Source organism: Neofelis nebulosa, chromosome 3, assembly GCF_028018385.1.
Source record: "Neofelis nebulosa isolate mNeoNeb1 chromosome 3, mNeoNeb1.pri, whole genome shotgun sequence".
In the NCBI taxonomy this organism is placed as follows: Eukaryota; Metazoa; Chordata; class Mammalia; order Carnivora; family Felidae; genus Neofelis; species Neofelis nebulosa.
Genome location: NC_080784.1, coordinates 81,122,163 through 81,149,618, shown reverse-complemented (window position 1 = coordinate 81,149,618; position 27,456 = coordinate 81,122,163). Strand labels below are relative to the sequence as shown.

General features: G+C 38.7%; 1 protein-coding gene and 1 long non-coding RNA gene across 2 annotated transcripts in view; one reads left to right on the top strand and one right to left on the bottom strand.

The window, feature by feature from the left end:
* The window catches only part of EDNRA (endothelin receptor type A), a 61,889-nt gene extending 39,990 nt beyond the window's left edge, over positions 1 to 21,899 (top strand). The window contains exons 4-8 of the mRNA XM_058721220.1: positions 7,539 to 7,737; positions 10,814 to 10,966; positions 15,418 to 15,551; positions 15,977 to 16,085; positions 19,471 to 21,899. Of these exons, the coding sequence (XP_058577203.1) occupies positions 7,539 to 7,737; positions 10,814 to 10,966; positions 15,418 to 15,551; positions 15,977 to 16,085; positions 19,471 to 19,611 (736 nt within the window). The 3' untranslated portion in view covers positions 19,612 to 21,899. The remainder of the gene's footprint in view (positions 1 to 7,538; positions 7,738 to 10,813; positions 10,967 to 15,417; positions 15,552 to 15,976; positions 16,086 to 19,470) is intronic.
* The window catches only part of LOC131507007 (uncharacterized), a 96,383-nt gene continuing 72,809 nt past the window's right edge, over positions 3,883 to 27,456 (bottom strand). Inside the window, exons 4-5 of the long non-coding RNA XR_009259264.1 lie at positions 5,943 to 6,011; positions 3,883 to 4,055 (exon numbers count right to left, since the gene is read on the bottom strand). This is a non-coding gene — a long non-coding RNA (uncharacterized LOC131507007). The remainder of the gene's footprint in view (positions 4,056 to 5,942; positions 6,012 to 27,456) is intronic.

The following is a 27,456-nucleotide window of genomic DNA, read 5'->3' as shown; positions in this document are numbered from 1 at the left end:
TTGATTTTTACTTTGCATTCTTAGTCACTTAAGAAAAAGAAAACCAGAATTTCAGAAAAAGACTGAGGAAATTTAGAAACAACTTTGACCCCTCTTCAGATTTATCAGTGAACATTTTTTTTAATGCTAAGGTAGTGTACTCATAACACCAGCCATTAGCAATAATTAAAATAGGTGTTTTTGTATGCCATAAGTGACAAATTTCAGATGTTACTTTGAGTTTGTTTGAGGGGAAAAAAGAGGGGGCAGGGAAGGGAAGAGGGATTCAATGCTGTTCTTTGTAAAGTTAACTGTCTTGTTTAAAGTGGAAGATGACAGGGTCAGACCAGTAAAAGGGTCTGGGTACAGATCCAACTTGTAGTTAAAAATTGCCTGTGGAAGGAGATTGTAAAAAGATAAAACTCTTTTAACAACTGCTCCAGGAGTGATGTATAATTAGATACCTAGAAAAGTTGCAGAGACCTAGTGATAAGGCAGTTTTGTTTCATAAGCCTCAAACTCAAAAGCCAATGTCAGTTCTTCATCCCAGCATTTTACATAATTGCTCAGTGGTCTCTATGATGTTCCCAAAGGTTTGTCCTAAGTCAAAACATGAAAGTGGTTTTCTGGAAAACCGGTTTTATTTAGACCTTGGACTTGGTTTCTCCTTATTCTTCTGCTGTTCTGATTGTCCTTTGCTGCATGACAATAGGGAAGACATGTAAGAAGAGCCAGAGCCAGAAGAGGGAACCCAGGGACCAGACACAGACAAAGCCAAATGCTGACTATAGAGCATCTGGCTCTATATTTGGGGGTCTGTTCCCCATTGCACATAGTTATTTGTTCTTTTATCTTAATTCTATTGATAAGATCAAGTGACTGGATAATTTTGCTAGCTTCTTTTTCTTTTTTTTTTTTTTTTAATTTTTTTTTCAACGTTTTTTATTTATTTTTGAGACAGAGAGAGACAGAGCATGAACGGGGGAGGGGCAGAGAGAGAGGGAGACACAGAATCGGAACCAGGCTCCAGGCTCCGAGCCATCAGCCCAGAGCCTGACACGGGGCTCGAACTCATGGACCACAAGATCGTGACCTGGCTGAAGTCGGACACTTAACCAACTGCGCCACCCAGGCGCCCCTTATTTTTCTTTTTTTGTTTTGTTTTGTTTTTATTTTTGAGAGAGAGAGACAGAGCACCAACAGGGGAGGGGCAGAGAGAGAGAGGGAGACACAGAATCTGAAGCAGGCTCCAGGCTCTGAGCTGTTGGCACAGAGCTTGACATGCGGCTCGAACTCACAGACTGTGAGATCATGACCTGAGCTGAAGTCAGACGCTTAACCGACTGAGCCACCCAAGCAACCCAGCTTATTTTTCTTTGATAACAACCTACCCCAAAACTTAGCAGCTTAAAACAACCACCATTTTATTATTACTTCACCATATGGTGGGGTAGGAATTTGGGCAATTCTTATGCAACTTGTCACTTTGACTGGGGTCTCCTGGTGGATTTCATCTCGTGGCTCAGCTTGTCTCTTGGGTCCAAGATACGTGACTAGCCCTTTGGCAAGAACAAATGGAAGTCTGAGCCTAACTCCCTCTCATGTACAGTCTAGCACCTCTTAACACATTCTCTGAGACAGGCCCAGGGCTTCAGGGTGGAGTCGCTGCTCTGCTCGGAAGCCAGGCCTGAAACCCACAAAGCATCCTTCCAGCTCTACTCAGTCGGTCCAAGCAGTCACAGGCCAGCCCAACTGAAAGGCTCTGCCGAAGAAGTATGAAAGTACTCACTGCTATCTTTTAATCTACCATGCCTGGTTTCTCTTTAAAATTCTTCCTGCTGAGGAGACTATAGATGCTGGAGAGGATGTGGAGAAACGGGAACCCTCTTGCACTGTTGGTGGGAATGCAAACTGGTGCAGCCACTCTGGAAAACAGTGCGGAGGTTCCTCAGAAAATTAAAAATAGACCTACCCTATGACCCAGCAGTAGCACTGCTAGGAATTTACCCAAGGGATACGGGAGTACTGATGCATAGGGGCACTTGTACTCCAATGTTTATAGCAGCACTCTCAACAATAGCCAAATTGTGGAAAGAGCCTAAATGTCCATCAACTGGGGGCGCCTGGGTGGCGCAGTCGGTTAAGCGTCCGACTTCAGCCAGGTCACGATCTCGCGGTCCGTGAGTTCGAGCCCCGCGTCAGGCTCTGGGCTGATGGCTCGGAGCCTGGAGCCTGTTTCCGATTCTGTGTCTCCCTCTCTCTCTGCCCCTCCCCCGTTCATGCTCTGTCTCTCTCTGTCCCAAAAATAAATAAAAAACGTTGAAAAAAAAATTTTTTTTTTCTAAATGTCCATCAACTGATGAATGGATAAAGAAATTGTGGTTTATATACACAATGGAGTACTACATGGCAATGAGAAAGAATGAAATATGGCCTTTTGTAGCAACGTGGATGGAGCTGGAGAGTGTGATGCTAAGTGAAATAAGCCATACAGAGAAAGACAGATACCATATGTTTTCACTCTTATGTGGATCCTGAGAAACGTAACAGAAACCCATGGGGGAGGGGAAGGAAAAAAAAAGAGGTTAGAGTGGGAGAGAACCAAAGCATAAGAGACTCTTAAAAACTGAGAACAAACTGAGGGTTGATGGGGGGTGGGAGGGAGGGGAGGGTAGGTGATGGGCATTGAAGAGGGCATCTTTTGGGATGAGCACTGGGTGTTGTATGGAAACCAATCTGACAATAAATTTCATATATTAAAAAAAAATTAAATAAATAAAATAAAATTAAAAAAAAAATTCTTCCTGCTGAAATAAATAAATAAATAAATAAAAATAAAAATAAAATTCTTCCTGCTGGTATTTTGCCTCCAAACCTCTGCATGGAAGTTAGTTTGTCTATCATATAAGATACATAAATCGTAAAGAAACATTACAAATGATTGCATTTGCTGTTAATTAACAATGTGCATAGGTAAGGGTAGAAGTGACACTTACTGGAAGTGGTAACATGGAAGGGAAAATAATAAATTCCAATGTAGACAAGTATCGATAGGCACTTGGTAGAAATTACTGAAGTACTGAAAGTACTTCAGTTACTTTTTCCTTCTCTTGATTCAATAATCCCTCTCAAGATAATTAATCCAGGAAAATCATTCAAAAAGAGAAAAAAAACTATATATACAAACATATTTATAAGTGTGTTATTCACAACCTTGAAACACTAGAATTGATGTGATCTTAGGAGAAATATTTAAGTCAACTGTATCAATATCCAGTTATACTGTGTAGCTATAAATTAATAAATGCCATGCTTCTGTAGAAGCATAAGGCCATTTTTTATCATGAAAAGTAGATAAAGCTAAAAATAAAATTGTAATTGATATGGTTATAATATATATTTAGATTATGCTTGTGAGAATATAAGTAGGCAAAGAATAAGAAGAAATAAAAATAGATTTTGTTGGGGCGCCTGGGTGGCGCAGTCGGTTAAGCGTCCGACTTCAGCCAGGTCACGATCTCGCGGTCCGTGAGTTCGAGCCCCGCGTCAGGCTCTGGGCCGATGGCTCGGAGCCTGGAGCCTGTTTCCGATTCTGTGTCCCCCTCTCTCTCTGCCCCTCCCCCGTTCATGCTCTGTCTCTCTCTGTCCCAAAAATAAATTAAAAAACGTTGAAAAAAAATTTAAAAAAAAAAAAAAAAAATAGATTTTGTTGAAGTGGTATTTTTTTAATTTGTTTTATTTCATCCTGTTTTAAAGTACATTCAATTATAAATATATTAAAATTTACTTACCATCCCAGGCCATACCTCAAAAATTCAAAAACATGCATTAAATGCCTTTGGCTTTGGAAACATGTAGAAATCTATATATAGACATACACAGTAACAAACATCTTTACATAAATAAAATGCATAATTTATACTTTTATTTTGGCATATCACATGACAGGGTACAAGGTGATGTCGTGGGAAAAGACTCCCCTGGGTGTTGGCAGACCAGAGCCCTAGTCCGGGCTCTCCACATTCACAAGAGATGAGGCAGATGATGTAGTAACACTCCAGTCCTCAGGTTCCCAACTGATAGAACATGAAGGGGAGAAAGATCACCCCAAGAGTCCCTCATGGTTTTTTAATTATTTGCTTCTAGTATTCTAAAAGTATTAGCTTTTTGTTTGTTGTCTGTTAAGGCTGCCTTAAAAAATAAGAAAATGCTCAGAATGTAGTGTGCTTTATTGGCTGATAAAGATAAATGCATGGCCAGGAAACAAAGACATTTACTTCGACAGATATTGATTTGGCACCTATTGTTCTAGGTATCGTGACCAACATATAAAATGTCTGCCCTCATGGCGCTTATATTCTAAAGACAAGGGTGGACAGAGACGATAAATAAAATATTTGGTTGGTCACATGGTAGTAAGCGCTATGGAGAAAAATCAATCAGCGTGAGCAGGTCAGGCTAAGTCTGGAGAGGATTCTGGCAATTTCAAACAGGATGTTCAGGGAAGGACCCTATGAAAAGCTACACCTGAGTAAAGTAAAGCAGATGAGGAAGTAGCTCTGAGAACACCAGTAGGCATTCCCACTGGGCTGGAAACTGCTGGGGGATTTGAACCGAGGGATGACATGAGGGACTTACATGTTAACAGGCTCACTTTGGCTGCTATGTTTGGGATAGAATGAAGTAGGACAAAATGGATGAAGGGAGACTAGTTAGGAAGCTACTACAATAATCCAGGTGGCATGGTAACAGGAGAGATGGTGAGATGTGGTTGCATTTAGGTGTATCGTGAAGAAAGAGGTCACAGGGTTTGCTAAAGAATTGGATGTGTGATAGCAAAGGGAAAAAGAGGAGTTAAGGCTAACTTCAAATTCTGGGCCTGAGATGGTAAGGACTGAAGAGAGGGCAGGGTGGAGGTCATGAAAGGGACCAGGAGTCTGGTTTGGGTAAGTTCGAATGCCTATTAGATTTCGAGTGGCCATATCAGTTAACCAGTTGGAAAGACAAGTCAGGAACTAGAGGCGGGGTCCTCGGTTAGACTTATAAATTTGGGAATTAATTATCAGTATATAGAAATTTTAAATGATGCTAAAGCCATGAGACTGGATGGATCACTAAAAGAAAGTGTGTTGATAGAATAGAAAAGAGGACCAAGGACTAATGCTAAGAGTTTGAGAAGTGCAAGAATCCAATGCTAAGAGTTTGAGAAGTGAGCAGGTTCCAGCCAAGGAGATGAGAAGAAATAGCCAGCCTTATCAGCTGGAGAAAGACCAGGAGAAATGTAGTAGAAGGCAAGAGAAGAAACCATTTCAAAAAGTAGACATCATTTCTGGAATATCAGCTGTTAGTGGTTGAATCTACACTTGCAGATTTTCTATGGCAAGTGAAAATGTCATATGTGTCCACTAGCTCCATTGAAGGATGTTTATAATCACACCTAGTTAGGAGAACATATTTATGGATATGTGTGTTGTATCATTATATTCTAAATAGAAATTATGTTTGGAACATCCGGTATTTCTTATCTTTCACACCTTTCCCTACCCCCATCATCACAAATGATTATTTCTAATTAACTCTTACAGTTGTTTTCTCATGTCATGTAAATGTCATCAAAATCAATGTGATTACAAATAAAAAATAGTCTAATTCTCAGTCATGTGGGTTTGCCACACTATACACTAAAAACGACTTCTATTTATTTTAAAATGTTGAATTTACATTAGATTATAGACATGTAATAATTTGAGGACTCATGGCATATTACAAAATGAAGCTGCTTTGTGAATATACTCATCATAAGAACATGTTGACCACATTTTCCTTCTCAAACCACCTTCTCTCTCCAATCCTGCCTAATAAATCTTGCTTCCTTACTCCCTTAGGAGATAAAGCACTTTATTTAAAGCACCTTTCCTGATAGTTGATCTAAGAGAAGGGGAAAAGAAATAGATATAACTCACTGACAGCCTCGGGATATAGACATCCTGTCTCCATTCCTTTTAGCTTTTACTGGACATCAGGCTGCCAGTCTAATAAGGCAACAAAGAAAAGTAAACAGAAATGAAAAGCAAAATAAATAGCAGTCTTTATCCCACTGGAAATAACCATAAATTTAAAAATGCAATCTTGGCTATATCGTAAAAGGATTTTCTTGGTTTGTTTGCATAGCTGTATTTTATTCAATTCTGAACTAATCTGGACTTTTTTTTTAAGATTCTTATTGTACATCAATCTTATTTATCCTAAAAATCTTTTGCAAAAAAATATTTCTTCAGCAAATTGTGCTATATGTGTGCCATATGGCATCGTCGTGCATACCCAAACTATAAGTTCTAATCTACAGTGGAGAACTAGGTAGCATAATTCCTAAGACCTGTGTTTTCACAGATGTACCTTGTAGATGCACTGAGACAGCACAGTAAATATAAGTGATAAGAGTGATTATAGGTAACGTGTAGTTTGCCTTGGCTTTACTGACAAATCTTTGACATTAAGTCATGTGCCCTACAAGCCCATGTGCACCTGTCCCCAATGCCTTGGTCTGTTTTACAGTCTTCTTCCGGCACTATCTAATGAAAGCTATAAAAAAGAGAATGTTTACTTTCCATTACAACAGCAAAAAAAATTTCAAGAATGAAGCCACAAAAATACCATACCATGTCACAGGTCCCATCTTAATAGTAAGCCTAAAAGTAGTTAGCACCAGACCATCACCTCAGGTCAGAAACACAGACTTTCTGAAACCAAACTTTCTTTAGACTTAACATTGAAATGGGATTACTATCACAAAAAATATTTAAGTAGAAAATAAACAATTTCTTAATGCCAGTTTGTTTTTTGATTGACATGATTGTCCAGTAACATTTATGTTCTACATTTTTCTATGAACCTTTCTTTTCTATTAGATTGTAAACCCTAAAGATTAGGAACCAAGATATCTTTAACTCCACTTTATCTATTGTAGCTCAGGACCATAATGGGAGATAGTCATTCTTTGACTACCAGGTATACAGTGAGAGAAGAAAGGAGAAAATGATCAGCTATCTATGGTCGTATTCATTTAAGGATATCTAGATCCACTTCGTAATAATGTTTCAAGTTTCTTTGTTTAATATATAGAGAGGAGTAAGATATTACCTTAACAAGTACCAGCAGCTTTCACTACACCTTCCATCATCCAGTTTTTTCCCTCAGCTTAAAAAACATAGGCACATTTGTCTGATGCTGGCCCATTATAAGCCATCACAAGATTTTCCTGAATCCTAAATGAAGACCTCAGACTCAGGCCTGCCAGACACCTGATTCCCAAAGGGGTGGAACTCTTAATGGTTCCACTTACTTTTCAAATCAGGACTCACAGAAGGGTCCTTATTTTTCACATCAGGACTCACAGAAAGTTCCAGGACTCATTGGAAAGTTCCAGTGATTGGTCAATGGCTAAGGGGAGGATCTTTCTAGCATTTATAATTATTTTTTAAATGAAATAAATTTTAAATTTCCTAACAACTAGGTTCTGCCTCCATTCCCCCCACCCCCACCCTGCTTTTGTTTTTCAGGTACAGAGCAGTTGCCTCCTGGAGTCGTGTCCAGGGAATTGGGATTCCCTTGATCACTGCCATTGAGATCGTCTCCATCTGGATCCTTTCTTTTATCCTGGCTATCCCTGAAGCTATCGGCTTCGTCATGGTGCCCTTTGAATACAGGGGTGAACAGCACAAAACCTGTATGCTCAATGCCACATCAAAATTCATGGAGGTATGGAGAGTTTAAAGGAAATTGGGGAGGAGAGGAGGTCTTCATATATACTTTACCATCGCCAAGACTTGTTGATATTTTTACAATGCCCAGTGTGGCTTACTCTGTTAGTTCAGTCCCATAATTAGAGCAACTATTTTGTTTTCACTCTTATATTAGAGCACAATTGTAGACACAACTCTAGTTTTACCCCAAACAACTCAGAATCTGAAACAAACTTACTCAGAAAGATAGATGGGGGGGGGGGGGGGGGGGGGGCGGGGACTAAGTAATACAGCACAACAATTTCCATCTGATGGGCATGCTAATATGTATTTTATGTTACTTGGGGAAATGCACATTCCTCACACTTTTTTAAAGATAGATTTACTAACTTAAAGTAGGAAGTTATACTTCATGTACTTATATTAGTACAAATTCTATATATAATATACAAATAACAAATTTGCAGAACCTTTTAAAACGTGTTTTAGTTCTTTAACAAATTCAGTTGTTGTTTGATATATCTGACCACATTAATGTTTTTTTGAAAAGTTTAATTACATAACTGAGTGTATTGGGAAACATGTTTAAAATGCATATTTCCTTTGCCAAACTAGTCAAATGTGGACTGGGGAGGAAAAGGAGAACCATTTCTCTTAAATCAGCATAATTTAGTGCTTTGATGTAGGTTTCATGCAGCTCAGATTCCACATTTAATCCTTCACAGACATCTCCAGGTATGTTTTCCTAACTTGAAAAATTCACAAAATTAGTGGTTTTACAGTTGACCAGTTTTCCTGCATTGGAAATTCTTCTTTTAAAATTAAAAGTACTCATGAAAACTGCCAAACTGGCGATGTTAAAATTAAGGTCTTCTGTTTATCTACTGACCTTTTTATTAAGTCGATGTCCATAGTGAAAAACAAAGTAGCAGCAGGAGGTTATCAGAATTTGGGCAGTGCGAATAAGCAATCTAGCTATTCCCAACAAAAGTGTTAAAGAGAAGAGGCTTAGTATAAGAATGAGCTCACTAATCAATTGAAACTAGACAAAATGAAATGGGCTACTTCACAACAACCGAGTCTCTCTTCTAGAGTGGGCAAGCAAAGACTAGCTAGCTACCTAAGGGGATTACAATGAAAAGTATGAGTTCAAACTGATTGTTTTTTAGATTCCATCCAAGTCTGAAGTTTTCAGACTCATTCTCCCCTAGCTTGTGTTCCATTCTTTCCTCCTCAACTCTGCCCTAACCTAGAATGGAGGGAGGTCCCTCCATACCCTGGCCGATGACATTAGTTCAAAAGAAACGTGTGACCCCTTTCTCTACAGGCCTCTGCCATGGAGGGGGCAGGGGACTCCATCAAGACCCCTCAGGGGTCAGCTTCCAGACCTTCTGCAGCTGCTTCTAGGGCATTCACACCCAGGCAGCAATGCATCTGGAAGAAGGAGGTACAAGTGAAGAGAGCACTTAAAGGAGTGTTTGTGTGCACTTAAACAAAGAGTTCTGATTTTTTTGTTCTTGTGTTTTGTTTTGTTTACTTCAGTACGCAAATCTTTCTACAGTGTGATGTGGAGAGGGAAATACTTGTATAAACATCTGAATAAACCAAGTCCCTTGGTGTAGTTTGCACTAACCTTAGGATAGAATTCAGGGGTCTGTGAACCTGAATGGAAAAGAAATTACATATTGATTTTCACTAACTTCTAACTGAAATTTATCATTTCCTTCTATTATGAATGTAGGTAACAAACCACAGTCATATTTAACAGAACCATTATATTTCCACTAATGGAAGTAATAGACATTTTCATAACATAACAGTTGGATAATCTTGAAATATCATTTCTGCTCATCATTATTTCAACTTCTGATGGTTATTAGAGCCACCATTTGATTTTTCATTTAATTTGTTAATAAACACCTAGATCAGAATTTTAATATTTTGATAGCTGTGTTTCAACATAATTGGCTACCACTGTAATCTTATTTTATTTTATGCATATAAAAGTATTATTCTCAGAAAGAATTATAGTCTTCACCAGACTTCCAAAGCATAGAAACAGTTAAGAACCTCTGCCCAGAACTTTTTTTCCTCAGGAACCATTTATAGATTATTTTAATAGACATGTTATAAATGTAGCCTACTGGGCCTCTTTCTATATTCAGCAACTGTCCGGTTTTTCACAGAGCAGCATGATTATTTTTTACTGTGGGAACTGAGATAATACAGGAGGCTGCATTATCCTTCGTAAATAAACAATCTGGAGAAAGAGTATAAGGAAAAGCATTTCTTCCTAAGTCGGTGATTAACTTAGTGGAAGGAAGAACGCAGATATAATTTTCTAATTTCCATTTTGTAGGGTACTAAATTTTCTCCTTTAAAAAGACATAAAACTTAATAATACTAGTATTTACAAATCCTACCCACAGAGAGATAATGCTAAATAGGCCTTCAGATAAGATACTCTGCCTCAATAGTTTCCAGGTGATAAGTATTAAGAGCTTGAGAAAGGGCATGGTTATTGATGGCTCAAACTGGCTGGCTGCAAGGTCACATAGCAAGCATACCAGGCAAAGGGTTAACTCCCAGTAACCAGAGCTACACAGATAAGCCATTCATAACCTTCGCTGTTACCACACAAGATACTCACATTAAGTACACTTTAACCACAAGAGTCAAAAGTAAACTTGGCACTAGCAAAGTTTTGAGGCTCATCAATAAGCACAGATAAATGCATATTCTATCTATCTCAAAATCATGCTTTATGAACTTTGGGAGGGAACTCTTCTTCTTGAGTAGGGCTCTCCCACTGTGTTATTAAAACCAACTTCGGTTTATAAAAAGTATCTTTGTCAGGATTATTTTTAAGTGCAATTTCTTCATGTGCTACTAGAAAGCCAGGATCATTTTTGGATTTTCCATTGGATTTTGGATTTTCCATTGAGTTTTGAGCTCCACCCCCAAGCCCTTTACCACAAGTGTGAATGTAGAAACATATCTACAAGCACGAAGATTTTGAAGCTACCAGAGCACTGCCCAGTAAATTTCGATTACAATGCACCTCCTATTCTCTCCCTTTCTTCACCCTACAGTTTTACCAAGATGTGAAAGACTGGTGGCTCTTCGGGTTCTATTTCTGCATGCCCTTGGTGTGCACTGCAATTTTCTACACCCTCATGACCTGTGAGATGTTAAACAGAAGGAACGGAAGCTTGAGAATTGCCCTCAGTGAACACCTTAAACAGGTAAACCTAATAAGATCGTGAAAATTTGGCCAAGACTTATTTGTCCCAGACAACAGAAGGCCTATAAATAAGTGTATTTATTTAGCATATCTACCCTGGTTTGCTAAAAATAAAGTCTTATAACTGTTTTATTTATAGTTATAGTATTAGAAATTTCTTTTTTTTTAATTTTTTTAATGTTTTATTTTTATTTTTGAGAGAAAGAGAGACAGAGCACAAGTGGGCAGAGAACAAGGGAAATACAGAATCCCAAGCATGCTCCAGGCTCCAGGCTCCAGGCTCCAGGCTCCAGGCTCCAAGCCATCAACACAGAGCCCAATGTGGGTCTCAAACTCACAAACCACGGGACCATGACCTGAGCAGAATGAAGTCAGATCCTTAAAAACTGAGCCACCCAGGCGCCCCAGTATTAGGAATTTCTTTTGTGAAATAGAGAGTCTGCCTGTAAAACAGGTGGCCTGGAGGCAGGGCCAAATAGAGAGGAACTATTCATTTAGTTTGCCAAGAGTATATTGAACATGTGTGTTTGTGTGTCTGTGAATTGAACTGGGCTTGGAACTGTGCCAGGACACAAAGAGGCATAGGACTTTCTCCCCTAGCAGGCTTTGCAGTCTTGGTGTAAAAATAAAATACAAACATGAAAAAATTAGAAAATAGAATCACCAAATATGGTAAAAGTAGCCTATGCTGTAGAAAGCCAAGGATGATATAAAGACAAAGTCACAAAGACGCTTGTCATGGATGAGGGAGATCGAACTGTTCATAAAGGATAAATGGGTTTGATGGGGAAGAAGACAGAGGGCATTTCAAGTGGGAGGACAGGAGTCTAGTTAGAACACGGCACAGGCACCACGCATTTGGGGAGTGGAAAAAAGAAATGAACCTCACCAGAAAACCATCCAAGGTAAGACTCAGGATAGGAAATGGGATTGGGTACATAAAAAGAGGTCAGATTTTGGATAGCCCCAAAATTTGTACATGTCAATAGGAGGCTGCTGTTGGTTCCCTCCCTGCCCTCCCCTCCCCTCCCTCACTACCAGGAAGCAAACAGAACATGTACAGCCATGGACTTGAGAGGGCAAACCTTTACACTTATACTTGCTGGCTCTGTGTTGTTGGGCAAATTGCTTAATCTCTCTGAATCTCTGGGTCTTTATAAAATATATGCAATAATATCTGTACCTTTCTGTACAAATACTGATTCAGTTTTAAATTTTAAAAAATTAAATAGGGGTGCCTGGGTGTCTCAGTCAATTAAGCATCTGACTCTTGATCTCAGCTCAGGTCTTGATTTCAGGGTTGTGAGTTCAAGCCCCATGTTGGGCTCCACACTGGGCATAGAGCCTACTTTTAAAAAATTAAACAAAATGTATATAATAATACATCAAGAGGATTACCTAATGCATGTACAGTGTATAATAGAGCCCAACTCATAGTAAGTACCCAGAAAATGTTTGATATATATTAATTCAAAGAGTGAAACTAGGACTACAGGTAAATTCTCCGTCTCAGCAGAGAAGTGGATAAGAACACCCAACCACACCAAAAGATTATGAATTGTTGATGAAGCCTGTAAATCTGCTCTCTACAATGACCATACAAAAGCAACATTCTTCATCAGCAACTCTTCTCAACTATTGTACTGATTTTTCTGAGTCTTCAGCTTCTTATCTATAAATTGGGCATAATTGTATATGAATCAATATTATTACAAAAATCAAAGGCATTGGGTGCATACATGTACTTTGTAAAATCCTTACATGCCAAAAAAATGGTAGCTATATTTTTTATTAAAATTTAACGGAAAATTGTATTGAGAAAATTTAGTATGACTTTGTTCAGGCATGAATGTTTCAAGTGCTCCAGATGTGAAATATATCAAGCAATTACTGTGTTTCACTCCTGCAGTGGTGGTAATTAATTAGAATAGATTTATAGAAAACAAAAACAAAAACAAAACCTCATAGTGTTTTTCAATGTTGACTTTTTCATTAGCACCATGATTGAGTGTTTAAGCTATGAATGGTACCTGCTCTGAAAATAACTGAATAGGGATTGGTCACAATAATAGGTTGCTCCTTCACATTTACATAGCATTTTATAAGTTTCCAAAGAGCATGTCATTTGCTTATTTGATTTCTTCCAAGCACCCCGAGATATAAGCAGGGTAGATGTCCACATAAGGGTGGTTAAGCGATTGGCTTATCCAAGTGGAAATTAAAAGCAAAGACTTGGTCCTCCTACAGTAGTCATTACCTTTGTCACACCCAAGCTGTAGCAGTTTCCAACAGCAGGAGAGCAAGCCTACTGGAAGGCCTTCCACGGGGGCTGTAGGGAGCTAGCTCTCAGTGAAAGGCCATGCCACCCTTTAACTAGTATCCTATATAGTTCTGGTCTTGCTTTCTGCATGGTTTCCTCAAATTTCTCTGTATTATTCTTTCAACATCTTTTATCAGTTAGGGATTGTGTTTGGATGCTGGTAGCAGAAAACCCAAAATAACATTGAGCAAACCAAGTGGAGGTTTCTTCTTTCTCCCACAGGAAAAAAAAAAAAGTCACTGGTACAGTGTTCAAGAGACTCAGAAGCCAGGGGTCTGCTGTTTTGCTGACTTTTCCTTTAGTATTGGAAGACAGTAGCTACAACTCTACCCTTATATCAGATTTCCAGGCAGCAAAAAGGGAAAGAATATAGATCATATTAGTGTGTGTGCATTAGAAGGAGTACCCTCCACTTTTAAGTAGCTTTTCCAGAAACCTCTTACAATGATTTCTGCTTGATCTCAGTGGTCTGACTGTGTCAGGTGGCCATGCAGATGATTAGCCCAGGCTCACCTGCTGACATAATAAAATCACAGTTCTGACTGATAGTAAGGAAAACAGGAGAATAGATATTGGTTAAGCAAATATCAGACTACCATACAACATATTACCTTTCGAATGATCATCCTCTTTGAGGATGTGCTCAAGGGAGGTAACCTTTCCCCCAGTACCCAGTACCCTCCTTTTCTCTTTTTCTGGTCACATTGTCTTCCTGTGTACACCAAAGGACCCTTTAAAATAATCCCCGGGGCGCCTGGGTGGCGCAGTCGGTTAAGCGTCCGACTTCAGCCAGGTCACGATCTCGCGGTCTGTGAGTTCGAGCCCCGCGTCAGGCTCTGGGCTGATGGCTCGGAGCCTGGAGCCTGTTTCCGATTCTGTGTCTCCCTCTCTCTCTGTCCCTCCCCCGTTCATGCTCTGTCTCTCTCTGTCCCAAAAATAAATAAATAAACGTTAAAAAAAAAAAAATTTAAAAAAAAAAATAATAAAATAATCCCCTATTCCTACAGATTGGAACTCTTTATTTTCTCAACCATTGCCTAGCTTATATGTTCTCTGAAGCCATATCCCAGCTATCCCACCCAATAACTCTGGAAGATTAAAGAACTCCAGTCCTTTGGTCTAGAGCAGCAGTTTGTGACAACTGCCTTGAAATCTTCTTAAATGGCTCTATTAATCATGTGGGTTTATTGTAGGCTTCCCATACTTAATGTTATATGCTTTGGGTTGAACCAGCATTACCCTTCCAAATCCTGTTTTCAATCAATTTTATTTTGACATTAACTGATCCCAGTTACAGACAAGTTGCATTTTATGTTCCTAGTTAGGCTTTCAAATGCATGCGTTTTAATGCTGAAGCATAATGCACACAAATGACTGTTGCAGATAATTCCTAACCTATGATTTTTCTGGTCTACACAAATTCAAAAGTATGTAAACCTTCAAAGTGAAGTCAGTCCAGGGTCAACATGTCCCACTTGTTCTAATCATCATTGCTGATAATCCTTTACCCTCATCCCTCTGTTTGCAAACAAGATGTCGTTGGAAGCTATATGTCATTAATAAAAGAATTTTAGAAGCAAAAAACTCCCAGTGCTAGCTTTCTTCAACAGCAAGAAATGGGGGAAACACATTGCTATTGACTTTTTCTCTTTTTCCTACTTATGTTTTCCAAATATCTTCATAGATTTGTTCCTTCTTTATTATGCTAGGTTCAGTCACTTTGACTGCCATGCTGTCATTAATGCTAGCTACCCATTATGGAGGCTTTTAGCTAACCATCTCCCCCATATAGTCACACACACACACACACACACACACACACACACAGCCACAGTGTTGGCTCAGCTCCAGCTAGTTCCCATTTCCCTGACATCTAACTTCTATCCTGACCCTAATAACCAGTTTGAGTCCACCATCCTTCCTGGCAGCCACCCAAAAGAATCATTAGCAACTCCTTGATTAGAAAGTTGGACTCTAAATATTGAAGAGATAGAGGCACTGTGAGGTATGCTGTTCTGGCTCTTTTTTAAGTAATTCTTTCTTTGCTATCTACAACTTCCTTTGTATAGTTCTTTCCTCTGGTAGAAAAACACTAAACTTATTGTACTTTTTTTCCCCTCACTTTCCTTTAGCGTCGAGAAGTGGCAAAAACCGTTTTCTGCTTGGTGGTAATTTTTGCTCTTTGCTGGTTCCCTCTTCACTTAAGCCGTATTTTGAAGAAAACCGTGTATGATGAGATGGACAAGAACCGATGTGAATTACTTAGGTATGATCCTGTGTACTCATTAGGAAATTGGAGTTTCCCTAATTTGCACACTTATAATACTTTTTACAAACCACCTAGTCTATAGCCTCATTAGCCGTGAAAATTAAAACTGCCAAGTTGATTATTTTTCTTGAGCTGACATAGCCCATGACTGATCCCCAAATTTGTGCAAGCCATAGCTTGGCTTGTGGCTCCCCTCCTGAGGCTGTGCATAATGGTTTGAGCTAACCAAGTGGCAGGTATATCTGTAAATGTTCTGCAGAACTGAAACTGCCATTTAAACAAGCACTTTAAAAAAATTCTGACTGCCACCTATAAGAAATGGCTCCTGGGCAAGAAAAATGCTTATTCTAAGGATAAATGCTAGCTAGCAGATTTAAAAACATTGTCTTCTAATTATTCTACACTATTTTCTTTTGTTCTAGTTTCTTGCTGCTCATGGATTACATCGGTATTAACTTGGCAACCATGAATTCATGTATAAACCCAATAGCTCTATACTTTGTGAGCAAGAAATTTAAAAATTGTTTCCAGGTAAGAATGTTTTGCACGTATTTTTTAAGGACAACCAAATGGTTATATTAAGTAGCCAACAAGCATGGCTAATTCTAGTAGAGAAGTTAAAATCATATTCTGTTACCTAGAGAGTCAGATTGTTAGCATAAAGCAATATTGTCCAGATGTTGGCGAGGATGAGGAGAAAGAGGATCTCTTTTGCATTGTTGGTGGGAATGCAAGCTGGTGCAGCCACTCTGGAAAACAGTATGGAGGTTCCTCAAAAAATTAAAAATAGAACTACCCTATGACCCAGCAATTACACTACTAGGCATTTATCCAAGGGATACAGGTGTGCTGTTTCAAAGGGACACATGCACCCCCATGTTTATAGCAGCACTATCAACAATAGCCAAAGTATGGAAAGAGCCCAAATGTCCATCAATGGATGAATGGATAAAGAAAATGTGAAATATATATATATATATATGTATATATATATATATATATAATAGAGTATTACTCGGCAATCAAAAAGAATGAAATCTTGCCATTTGCAACTACGTGGTTGGAACTGGAGGGTATTATGCTAAGTGAAATTAGTCAGTCAGAGAAAGACAAAAATCATATGACTTCACTCATATGAGGACTTTAAGAGACAAAGCAGATGAACATAAGGGAAGGGAAACAAAAATAATATAAAAACAGGGAGGGGGACAAAACAGAAGAGACTCATAAATATGGAGAACAAACTGAGGGTTGCTGGAGGGGTTGTGGGAGGGAGGATGGGAAGGAATCTACTCCTGAAATCATTGCTTCACTATATGCTGACTAATTTGGATGTAAATTTAAAAAAATAAAAAATAAAGTTAAAAAAAATAAAGCAATATTGCCAGAAAAATTGTCAGAAAAGCAAGATCAGTTCAGACAACAAAATATTCAGAGGTATAAAATAGACTAACTTAATAATATGCTAATTTAGTATGCTGCTTTAAAAAGAAATGCTCAAGGGACACCTGGGTGGCTCAGTCGGTTAAGTAGCTGACTTCAGCTCAAGTCATGATCTTGTGGTCTGTGAGTTCCAGCCCCGCGTTGGGCTCTGTGCTGACAGTTCAGAGCCTGGAGCCTACTTCTGATTCTGTATCTCCCTCTTTGTCTACCCCTCCCCTGCTTGTTCTCTGTCTCTCTCTCTCTTTCAAAAATAATAAACATTAAAAAAAATTTTTTTTTTAAATACACTGCTTTAAAAAGAAATGCTCAAGGGGCCTTTGGGTGGCTCAGTCCGTTAAACATCTCGTTCCTGATTTCAGCTCAGGTCATGATCTCATAGTTCATGGGATCTAGCTCTGAGTCAGAGAGATCCCTACTTGGGATTCTCTCTCTCCCTCTCTCTCTGCCCCTCCCCTGATCTTTCTCAGGCTTGCTCCCTCTTGCTCACTCTCTCAAATAAGTAAACTTTAAAAAAAAAATTTTTTTTAAAGGAATGCTCAAGGGGTGCCTGGATGGCTCAGTTGGTTGGGCATCCAACTTTGGCTCAGGTCATGATTTCACAGTTTGTGGGTTCGAGCCCTGCATCGGGCTCTGTGCTGACAGCCTACTTCAGATTCTGTGTCTCCCTCTCTCTCTGGCCCTCCCTCACTCATGCTCTGTCTCTCTATCTCAAAAATAAATAAAACATTAAAAAAATTTTTTTTAAAAAGGAATGCTCAAATTTGAGCTCCAGACTGCATAGAATACATAAAGCCTATTCATGATTTTCATTATCTTAGACTTTAACCACAGTCTCCAACAAAATATAAATTCTGTTGTTAAAAACAATCTTGCTAAATGCTGCTTAATGCTATATTTAATAATAGCCTCTTCAAGGAGAGTAAATGCTTATTGCCCTGGGAATCTGAACTAATGTAATTTCATTCAAAATCAGTTTCCTTATGTTCTTCAAACTTCCTTGCAGCTAAGCTAACCCACGTCCTCCAGAAGCTCCATGCACTTCTTACCAAGGCGTCATTTCTGCAGTTCCTGGGATGATTTAGCATACAGTTAATTCTAACTGGATTTTGTTCTCTTTGGCCAGGATGTTTAACTTCAGTTTATGACACATATTAGGAAGAGTAGTGTAGAGGTCAAGGCTGCAGGATCTGGAAGCAAACAATCTTGATTTACACCACAGCTTTGTACTTGCTAACTGTCTAACTCAGGTCCAGGTGGTACCCCTCCTGCCTCCTCAGTTTGATCATCTGATTTTATAGATAATCTATCTCATGGGTAGGATTCAGTGGGCTAATATATGTTAAGCACTTGAGACAATAATAAGCTGTCAGTATGAGTTTATTATTATTAGGGGTAGAGAAAAGAGGAAAACCACAATGACTGCCCTCATGTAATTTGCCATCTAGAAGGAGACAAACATATATTTACCAAAGAATCATACAAATAGATGAATCTTGGCATGGAAGTTCTAGCCAACACCTTTTTGAAGTCTACTTGATAATGTTTACAAGTCATGAAATGCTATAAGAAAGATTCTGCCCAAAGAAGGATTGACTAAAATGCTGGTCATGATAATATATAATCTGGAGTTAACATCATTTTGTTTGTTTGTTTTTTAATTTTTTTTTAACGTTTATTTATTTTTGAGACAGAGAGAGACAGAGCATGAACGGGGGAGGGTCAGAGAGAGAGGGAGACACAGAATCTGAAACAGGCTCCAGGCTCTGAGCAGTCAGCACAGAGCCCGACGCGGGGCTCGAACTCACATACCGCGAGATCATGACCTGAGCCAAAGTCGGACGCCCAACCGACTGAGCCACCCAGGCACCCCAACATCATTTTGATTAATTTACATACTAATTAGAGGGAAAGGAAAAACCAGTGTACAAACTCTCGGAAATTAAACATGTCTTTTGACTGATCTGCAGAAAAAGGTAGCATATGCTGGAGAAATCTAGAGTCCTGGGTTCTAATTCCAGTTCTGCCTATTTCTCCCCTAAACCTCCCTGTCCTCATTAATAAAATGAGGAAAATAGTACCTACCACCTAAGGTCATTATGAACATCAGATGAGGTGCCCCATGCAGGTGGTGCACACTGCGGAAATGCCAGGCCCCTCTGGACTCTTCTCCATCCATGCCTACCCCAAGTCATGGAACATCTCCCTCAGGCCAACACTGCCTTCTCTTCCTCTTTGACTTGGTGAATAAATTAAAACAAGAAACAAGGGATCTATTTTTCCAGCACTAGAATGGACAGTTTAACTTCTACCTAGAAATTATAGGCTCCATACTCTAGATTACTGTTCAGGCTCACATTCTGTCCTCAAATTTGTATGGCCATTTCCCCCTTGTGGGTAGGAAGCCAAGGCCTCTGTGTTCTGCTGGGAATGGGTTGGTAGGCTCAGGTTATTTAGAGTCTGTTCTTTCTCCCAGTCTTGCCTCTGCTGCTGCTGTTACCAGTCCAAAAGTCTGATGACCTCGGTCCCCATGAATGGAACAAGCATACAATGGAAGAACCACGAACAAAACAACCACAACACAGAGAGGAGCAGCCATAAGGACAGTATTAACTAAACAGCTTAAGAAACATTAATCAATATTCCTTCAAAGTCTGTTGAAGAGAAAAAAAAAATCACGCAGCAACTGTGTTTCCAGAAATCTTTTCTCCAAGTCTTCTCCCATGATGCAACCCCAACCCCAGAAAAATGCTTTCCAAAACATCAGAGGGTGGACTGGTTTATAGTCACAAATTCAATGAGTCTTTCTTCTTTAATTTATCTAATTTACATATTCTGCATGTTATATTCAGCACCAAAAAAATGTTGGGAGTTAGCAGGGAGAAAGGAGACTGTTCAATTAAACCAGAAGGATATTTGCTACTTTTGCATGAAAGTAGAGTCTCCGAGTACAGCTTCCATGGCAGTTCTATGGAATGTTCCATGAGAACTGGTCATAATGAAAATTTTGCAATCTTGACAAGGTTTTCTTTTTTTTAATTGGCCAAAGACAGTAAGATGAGCAATTAGGTTAATGTTTTTCGTGTCACTTTTTTTATTTTTAAAACATCAATTCTCAAGCTGCAACAAATACAGCCACTTAAAGCACAGACTGATATCCACATGTGGCAGTTTAATAGCTGCTATTCAAAGAATTGTTAAGAACCTATATATATATATATATATTTTTTTTTTTTAATGGTGTTTCATTACAGGAGATCTGGAGCATATTTTTATGTTAAATTTTAAAATAACGCTTGAATCAAATAATTCTATTTTTCACAAACCCAATCTTTTTAAAATGTAGATATTTGTGTAAAACCAATGTCATGTACCAAAATGTAAATGTACAAATTATTCAACTCTACCCAAGACTTTCAGTGGAATGTATTGAAGTCTAAAGCACACTTCATAGAAAAAGATTGAATCTTTTTTGAAGATTTGGAAATTTTCACTGAGACTTTGTTTTTTTGGTCATAGTAACATGTGTGTATATGTATGTGCATATAGATGTACATATACATATATGTATAATGTATATAGATGTAGACATATCTATATACATTATACATATCACCTCATATTCTCTTCATTTCTCTTAAAATGTTAACTGGCAGTAAGACTTTTTTGGTCATTACCTTTTCCATATAAGAAACAGTTTCAAGGTGGCCAACTGAGTTTATCATGTCAGTGAAATATAATTATTCCCAAATGCCACCATGAACTTACGGTTCTTCACTTCCCTGGGTTTCCAGTATGAATCGAAACACCTCCCCCACCCCTGCTCCTCACATGGTCACCATTTCAAAGGGCCCACAGTGACTTTTGCTGGGCATTTTCCAAGATGTTTACAGACTGTGAGTATGGCAAAAAACCTTTTACTGTGTGTATATAAATATATATAAACAACTGTACATTTCTTTTAGCCAATTTTTCTGTGATTGTCTTTATGGAATATACTTGTGTGTGTGATATATGCATGTGTGTGACAGTATGTATGGACTTAATGAAATCTAATAATAATGCCCTGTAGTTGTACTACAGCACACACTCTGAGTGGGTGGAATCTAGCGGTTGTTCATCATGACAACTGGCCTTAGTCAGTGTTAATATATCTGTGTTCACAATCCTTGTGACCATGTTGCCATTACAAATGGAATATGAGAGGCAGCATGAAAGAGGATGCACCATGGGTTGACAATAGGGTTTGTTTAATTAGTTGGTTGGTTGGTTGGTTGGTTGGTTGGTTTGATAAAACAGTATTTAGGGTTATACTTTTTCCTGTGCTAGAGCAAAAATCATTCAATTTTGAAGTAGTATATTGTCCTGGTTCCTCAACTCAATGTGCTGATGAGACTGACAAGAGGTCTGATGTCTCTATCAGACTTCACCAGATAGATTGCTGATGATAAATTACCTAAGCTGATTTTTTGGGCTATATTTTAGCATAGTCATGTATAAAATGATATCAGGTTCCAGCTTGTGCCATTGCAGGCCTCCTCTATGTGTGAGCACTCAAATTCCGTTACTATACTGGTGAATCACATACAGTGATATATACCTATAATATAAGCCATAGTTCACATCATTTTGTTTAGACAATTGTCTTCTTTTTAAAGATATTTTGTCTCTTGCATATTAAAAATGCATTTTATAAGTTCAGAGAGTCATAGATTTCTGAATAAAACACAGACTTCAATGTGCATTTTATTTATGGACCAGTAAGTAACCATGATTTACTAACAGGAATAGTTCCAATTTCTACCTTTACCACATCTTTCCAAGTAGATCTGTAGAAATGAGCCAGAAGCCAAGGCCCCTGCATTGGCAGTGGCCCATAAGTATAAAATAAAAGTTTACAGAAGACTTGCAAGTGTCTCTTCATTTTTACATAGTTTTACATAGAAAATGTTGATTACGTGATGCCTGTTGCAGACTTCTCCCTAGTAGTAGCCAGGCAAGCAATTTTACTTTCAAACAGGTACTTCCTATTCTCAACCTACTTTGTTATACTAAACACTTAACTCTTTCATTCATTCCTTCATTCACCTTTCCAGTAAGTTTTAAGCATCTACTATGCACCAGGCATTCTTCTAGGTTTGGGGGACATAGCAGCAAACAAAACAGGCAGAGTCCCTGCTCTCATGGAGCCTGCATTCCAAAGGAGGGAGTTGGACAATAAATGCGTGTCAGGTGGATATCTGGAGGAAGATACTCATATATACCTACATGCTTATTTAACATCTCCAAATGAATGGCTAGCAGACATACTATATCTAAAACTAAGCTCCTGATATCCCTCTAACCTGTGCTGCCATAATATTTCTCTGCTTATGTATTAGGGTTCTCCAGAGAAACAGAACCAATAGGATAGATAGATAGATAATACATAGATGATACATAGATAGATAATAAGATAGATAGATAGATAGATAGATAGATAGATAGATAGATAGATAGATAATACATAAAAGAGGAAATTTATTATAGGAATTGGCTCCATGTGATTATGGAGGCTAAAATATGCCATGATCTACCATCTACAAACTGGAGAACCAGGAAAGCCAGTGATATAATTCAGTTCAAGTCCAAAGGCCTGAAAAAAACAGGGGAGCTAGGGTATAACTCCCAGAGTCCAAGGGCCCAGGAACCAGGAGTACCAAAGTCCAAAGGCAAGAGAAGATGGATGTCCCCCATCAAGAAAAGACAGAATTCACCGTTCCTCTGCCGTTTTGTTTTTTTCAGGCCTTCTACAGATGGATGACACCTGCTCACACTGGTGATAGCAGATTTATTTGCTTTACTCAAGCTTCTGATTCAAATGTTAAACTCTTCTGGAAATACCCTCACAGGCACACCCAGAAGTAATATCTTACTGGATGTCTCTTAGCCTAGTCGACACATAATGTTAACCATCACAGCTCATTTAAAGACAGCTTCATTCTTTGAGCTGTCAGGATAAAAACCTTGAAGTCATTGCCCATTCTTTCTCTCCTGTCTTATACTAAATGCCTCAATACATCCTGACAGCCCTATCTTCAATATATATTCAGAATTTGACTACTTCTCTTTCTCTGCTTCTACTTCCCTTTTCTGAGCCACCAATGCCATTTGCCAGGATAATTACAATAGAATTCTATCATGTTTCTATCACGCCTGCTATCAATGCTTCTATCATTTCCAGCCTTTTAAACACTATACTCTAATTGGAGCCTGTCTCTCGACCCCTATAAATGGTCTAAAGGTATTCACATTTCCAAGCTAAGCTGACCAGTATCCCCTGGGGAGTTTTCTAGTAACAACTGAAGTAGGAAAGAGCTCTTTCCTACTGTGGCACACCTGGTAGGACATGACCATGGGAACTGTGCCACCATGGTTTGGGCATTATGAGGAAAGTCAACGTAGAGTGTTACAAAGATGAAAAAGAGCATATAAGCTCCTGGTTCCAGTTTTCCCTGATGCTTTCCCATGGCTTGAGTAAGCAAACTAATATATTTACTCTTGTGCCTGTGCTAATAAATTGGGTTTTTGTTGCTTACAATCCATACATTCTAAGAACATCTCCTCTAAGTTATCTTGATTTATTTCTCTTTTCTTGTTTAAATTAAGAGGCTTTATGTTTTTTAGAGTTTAAGGTTTATAGAAAAATTGATTGGAAAGTACAGAGAATTCCCACATGTCCTCTTTCCCTCCTTGCCTGCATGCAACTCTATTATTTCCCTCTTGTGTCAGTGTGGTATACTTGATGATCCAATATTGATACAAGAGTATTAACTAAAGTGCAGAGTTTACATTGGGTTTCACTGTTTTGTACATTCTATGGGTTTTAATAAATGTATAGTGACAGTTTTCCACCATTATAGTATCATTTAGAATAGTTTCACTGCCCTAAAAATACCCTATGCTCTACCTTTTCTTCCCTCCTTCCTTCTCCTTGATTTATCTTTTCACCCAATACAGATATGGTAAACACCCTCCATTATTACACTGTGTGAGTTGCTGGGAATACAAAACCAGATATATAAACAAATAAATAAATGCACTGACATTTTTAGTGGTGACTCATAGATGCCAGCATAGGAGCCGGTAAAGGCACAAAATAGTCAAGATTCTTTAAACTTCAACTGGTGACATTAGAGAACACAGCGAAAAGGTTTTCCCTTCTACAATTCTTACTTTAATGCAAAAATATGTCACTGCTAGGAGAATGACATAATAAAAAGCAATAGACTATTGTCTTTACATTATGAGCTTTTTTAAGCTGTAAATACATGCCACTTTCCACTCAAAAATAAACCAAATATCTGTGCCTTTAAAATTATTAAGGTAATGAAACAAATGGGAGATTAAGTCCAGGAAATTGCCAAGACAAATATTAACCTTTTCCTAATCTCTTATCCTTATCATTATTTTTAATAGTATTACTAGTCCATAATATAGCATTAAACACTATATAGGTATGGAGTGAGGAAAGTGCACTACCAGTATTCCCCAGCCTCTCCAGGCCTGAAATTCTAATACCATGGTTCCTTTATTTGCACAGCAGTGTATTTATTGACCTTTCTCCATACTTCAAACAGGCAAAGTTAAGTCAGGGCCCAAGTCCACCATATGCAGTAGTTTCTGAAATTCCAGTGGGGTCTTCATACTAAAACCCCCCATGGATTTTTTTTTTTTTTAACAATCTTACATTTGGAGAAGTTTCTGTGACACTTTTCCTCTAAGTATTTACAAAGACAAACCAGTGTCTATATTTGGTCAGCACTGATACTCTGGCTTTTTTGTTTTGAGAGAGGCCACAGTTCTTAGAACCAGGGAATAATCAAGAACCAAAATTAACACTGTAACTGCAAAGCCAGGCTTTCCCCATGAAGCAAACTAGCATAGTGCACTTTTGATTTGATGAAGCCAGAAGTCCTAATATCTCATGGTTTCCCAAGCTTCTCACATCGATATTGTTCAGTGGATGTCTTTGTTTCTTCCTGGGAGGTAATAAATTAGGAACAGCAATGCCAAGCCTAGATATAGTAAGACAAGTCATGGAATCTCCTAAGGGAATAGAATATTCCACAAATTTTTCCTTTTTGGCCCTAAACCACAGTCCTCTTTCCTAATTTATCTACATAGAACTGACCATCTTTCATTTGAATTTGATTCTATGATGATAGATACAATTGTATATTTGGTGCTGTGTGACAGATTTGTCCCAGATGGGGGACAGTAATGCACGCTGCCCAGACTGTGTAGTATCATATGATCAGCCAAATCACAGGACCCGGGCACCTACAGGGCACAGCCCTGACTCACTCCATTTATGCAAGTTTTTACAGAATAAAAAACCATTTCTCTATGAACGATAGCTCATTATTTATCTTAAAGTGTGACAACTGGGATTAACTGCAGTTAAATTCTTGTTTCTAAAAATATCTTCAAATGAGAAAATCAACTAAAAGTGATCAGGTGAAGGGAACTAAAAGTGATCAGGTGAAGAGAACACAATCAGGTGTGCTTTTAGGCTTTTCAGGCATACATCTGTGCATAATGAAATAAAACTAATTTCTTAGTCTAGTCTTTTCTCTATTTTATGAAATCTAATGGGGTTAGGCCTGGAGCACAGTTCTTCATTTGCAGTCAAGAACTTGTTGGGAGGGAAGGATTTCTCTGATGAGTTTAAGCCAAGCAGGACTGATTCAGAGGGAGCAGGCAGGGGACGGTGACTTCCCAAAGGAAAACCCATATGGCCTTAGAAAGAGGAAGGGGAACAGCTGCACCACTTCCTTTTTTCCTGTTTGAGGATATTGTCCATACATCCTGCTACTCCGTATTTCTGCTGCTTTTCACATCTGTAGCTTTGTTAATTCTTTCATTTTTATTACTTTCTTTAAAAAGAATTTATATGCAGGGGGCCTGGGTGGCTCACTCAGTTAAGTGTCTCACTCTTGGTTTCAGCTTAGGTCATGATTTCATGGTTCTTGAGTTCAAGCCCCACATCAGGCTCTATGCTGACAGCACAGAGCCTGCTTGGGATTTTCTCTATCTTTCTCTCTCTACCCCTCCCCATTCTCTCTCTCTCTCTCTCAAAATAAATAAACTTTTAAAAAAAGAATTTTTGTTCTTCAAATTATAAAAACAATATACAAAATAGATCTATAATATATTTAAAGCCCCTTCAGAACAAAACAATAATTAATTAATGATCCATGTATTCAAGGGGAGAAAGTTTCTATACATGGGATTTTAAATATAATGTAAGATATATAGGTATAGATAGATAGCTATAGCTATAAATATAGATACAGACAGATAGCCATCTGTATGTATATCTTACATTTAATTTATCCAGTCTTTTGCTACTACAAACAAGGCTACATTGTACATCTCTGTACTAGTCTACATGGAGACTTGTGTGATTTCTCTGAGACAATTAAAGGTGAGTAGGATTGCTGCTCCATCACAGGGGTTTTGCAGGTTAATACCCTTACATACTGCAGATTGTCCCCACCAGGTCTGAGTGGAGCCATTATTATTACTCGGGGCTCTGAGTGGCTTGCAACTGCTCCACTTCACACTGGCACTGTCACACCGGAGGACCATATACCTTTCGGCAGATGTACAGATGCTGTCGGAGACCTCACTAGATCCTCCTGCATCTCTTGCACCAGCTCTGTTCACCCATCCCTAGCATCAGTGTTTTTGCTACTATTTGTACCTACAACTTTAAAAGTGGCTTTCCCTTGGACACAGGAGCCTCCTAGTTTATAAGGAGAAGTGGAAGTGTGTGGGAATTTTAGGTTCACCTACAACTCCCACCTGTGGGCCAACGGCCTCCTGGTGTGGGAGCACAAAAGTGCAGCTCTTGTGTCTCAGGTAGGACAAACACCAAGCACCCCAGGAGACAGGGCTGCAACTTCACCTGAAAGCTCACCTTTCTTAGGGTCTTCCCTTTTCCCAACTTGCTGCTTCTACTCTCTTACTGGTTTCTGCTCCTGGGGCTGTGCCTTAAGAAACCACTTACATCCAAATCCTTGCCTCAAGGACTATTTCTGGAAGAGTCTGCTCAAAGCTGGCACATGTTTTTATTTCACTGCTGAATGTAATTGGCAAATTTTAATATTAAAAATATTAGATTCTTCAGCATACTGCATCAGGGCTCCTATTTGAAGCTACTCTTAATTTCTCTCTCCAGGGCCTCTTAGGATGTATGGGCCTCTACTAATTGGCCATCCAAACTTCCCCACTCTCTACTTTGGTCCCATTGGCTATGAAAGAGCATGGCTTTTCTGTTGCGTCCTAACACCCAACACTCTAGGAGCTCCATTTCAAGCTCTAAGTTTTTCTGTGTATCTAACGGGATACTACTACAATTGCCCTTAGGAGAATATGCCTCTCCCAAGCGTCTGACAGATGAAGGTGTCAGTCATTT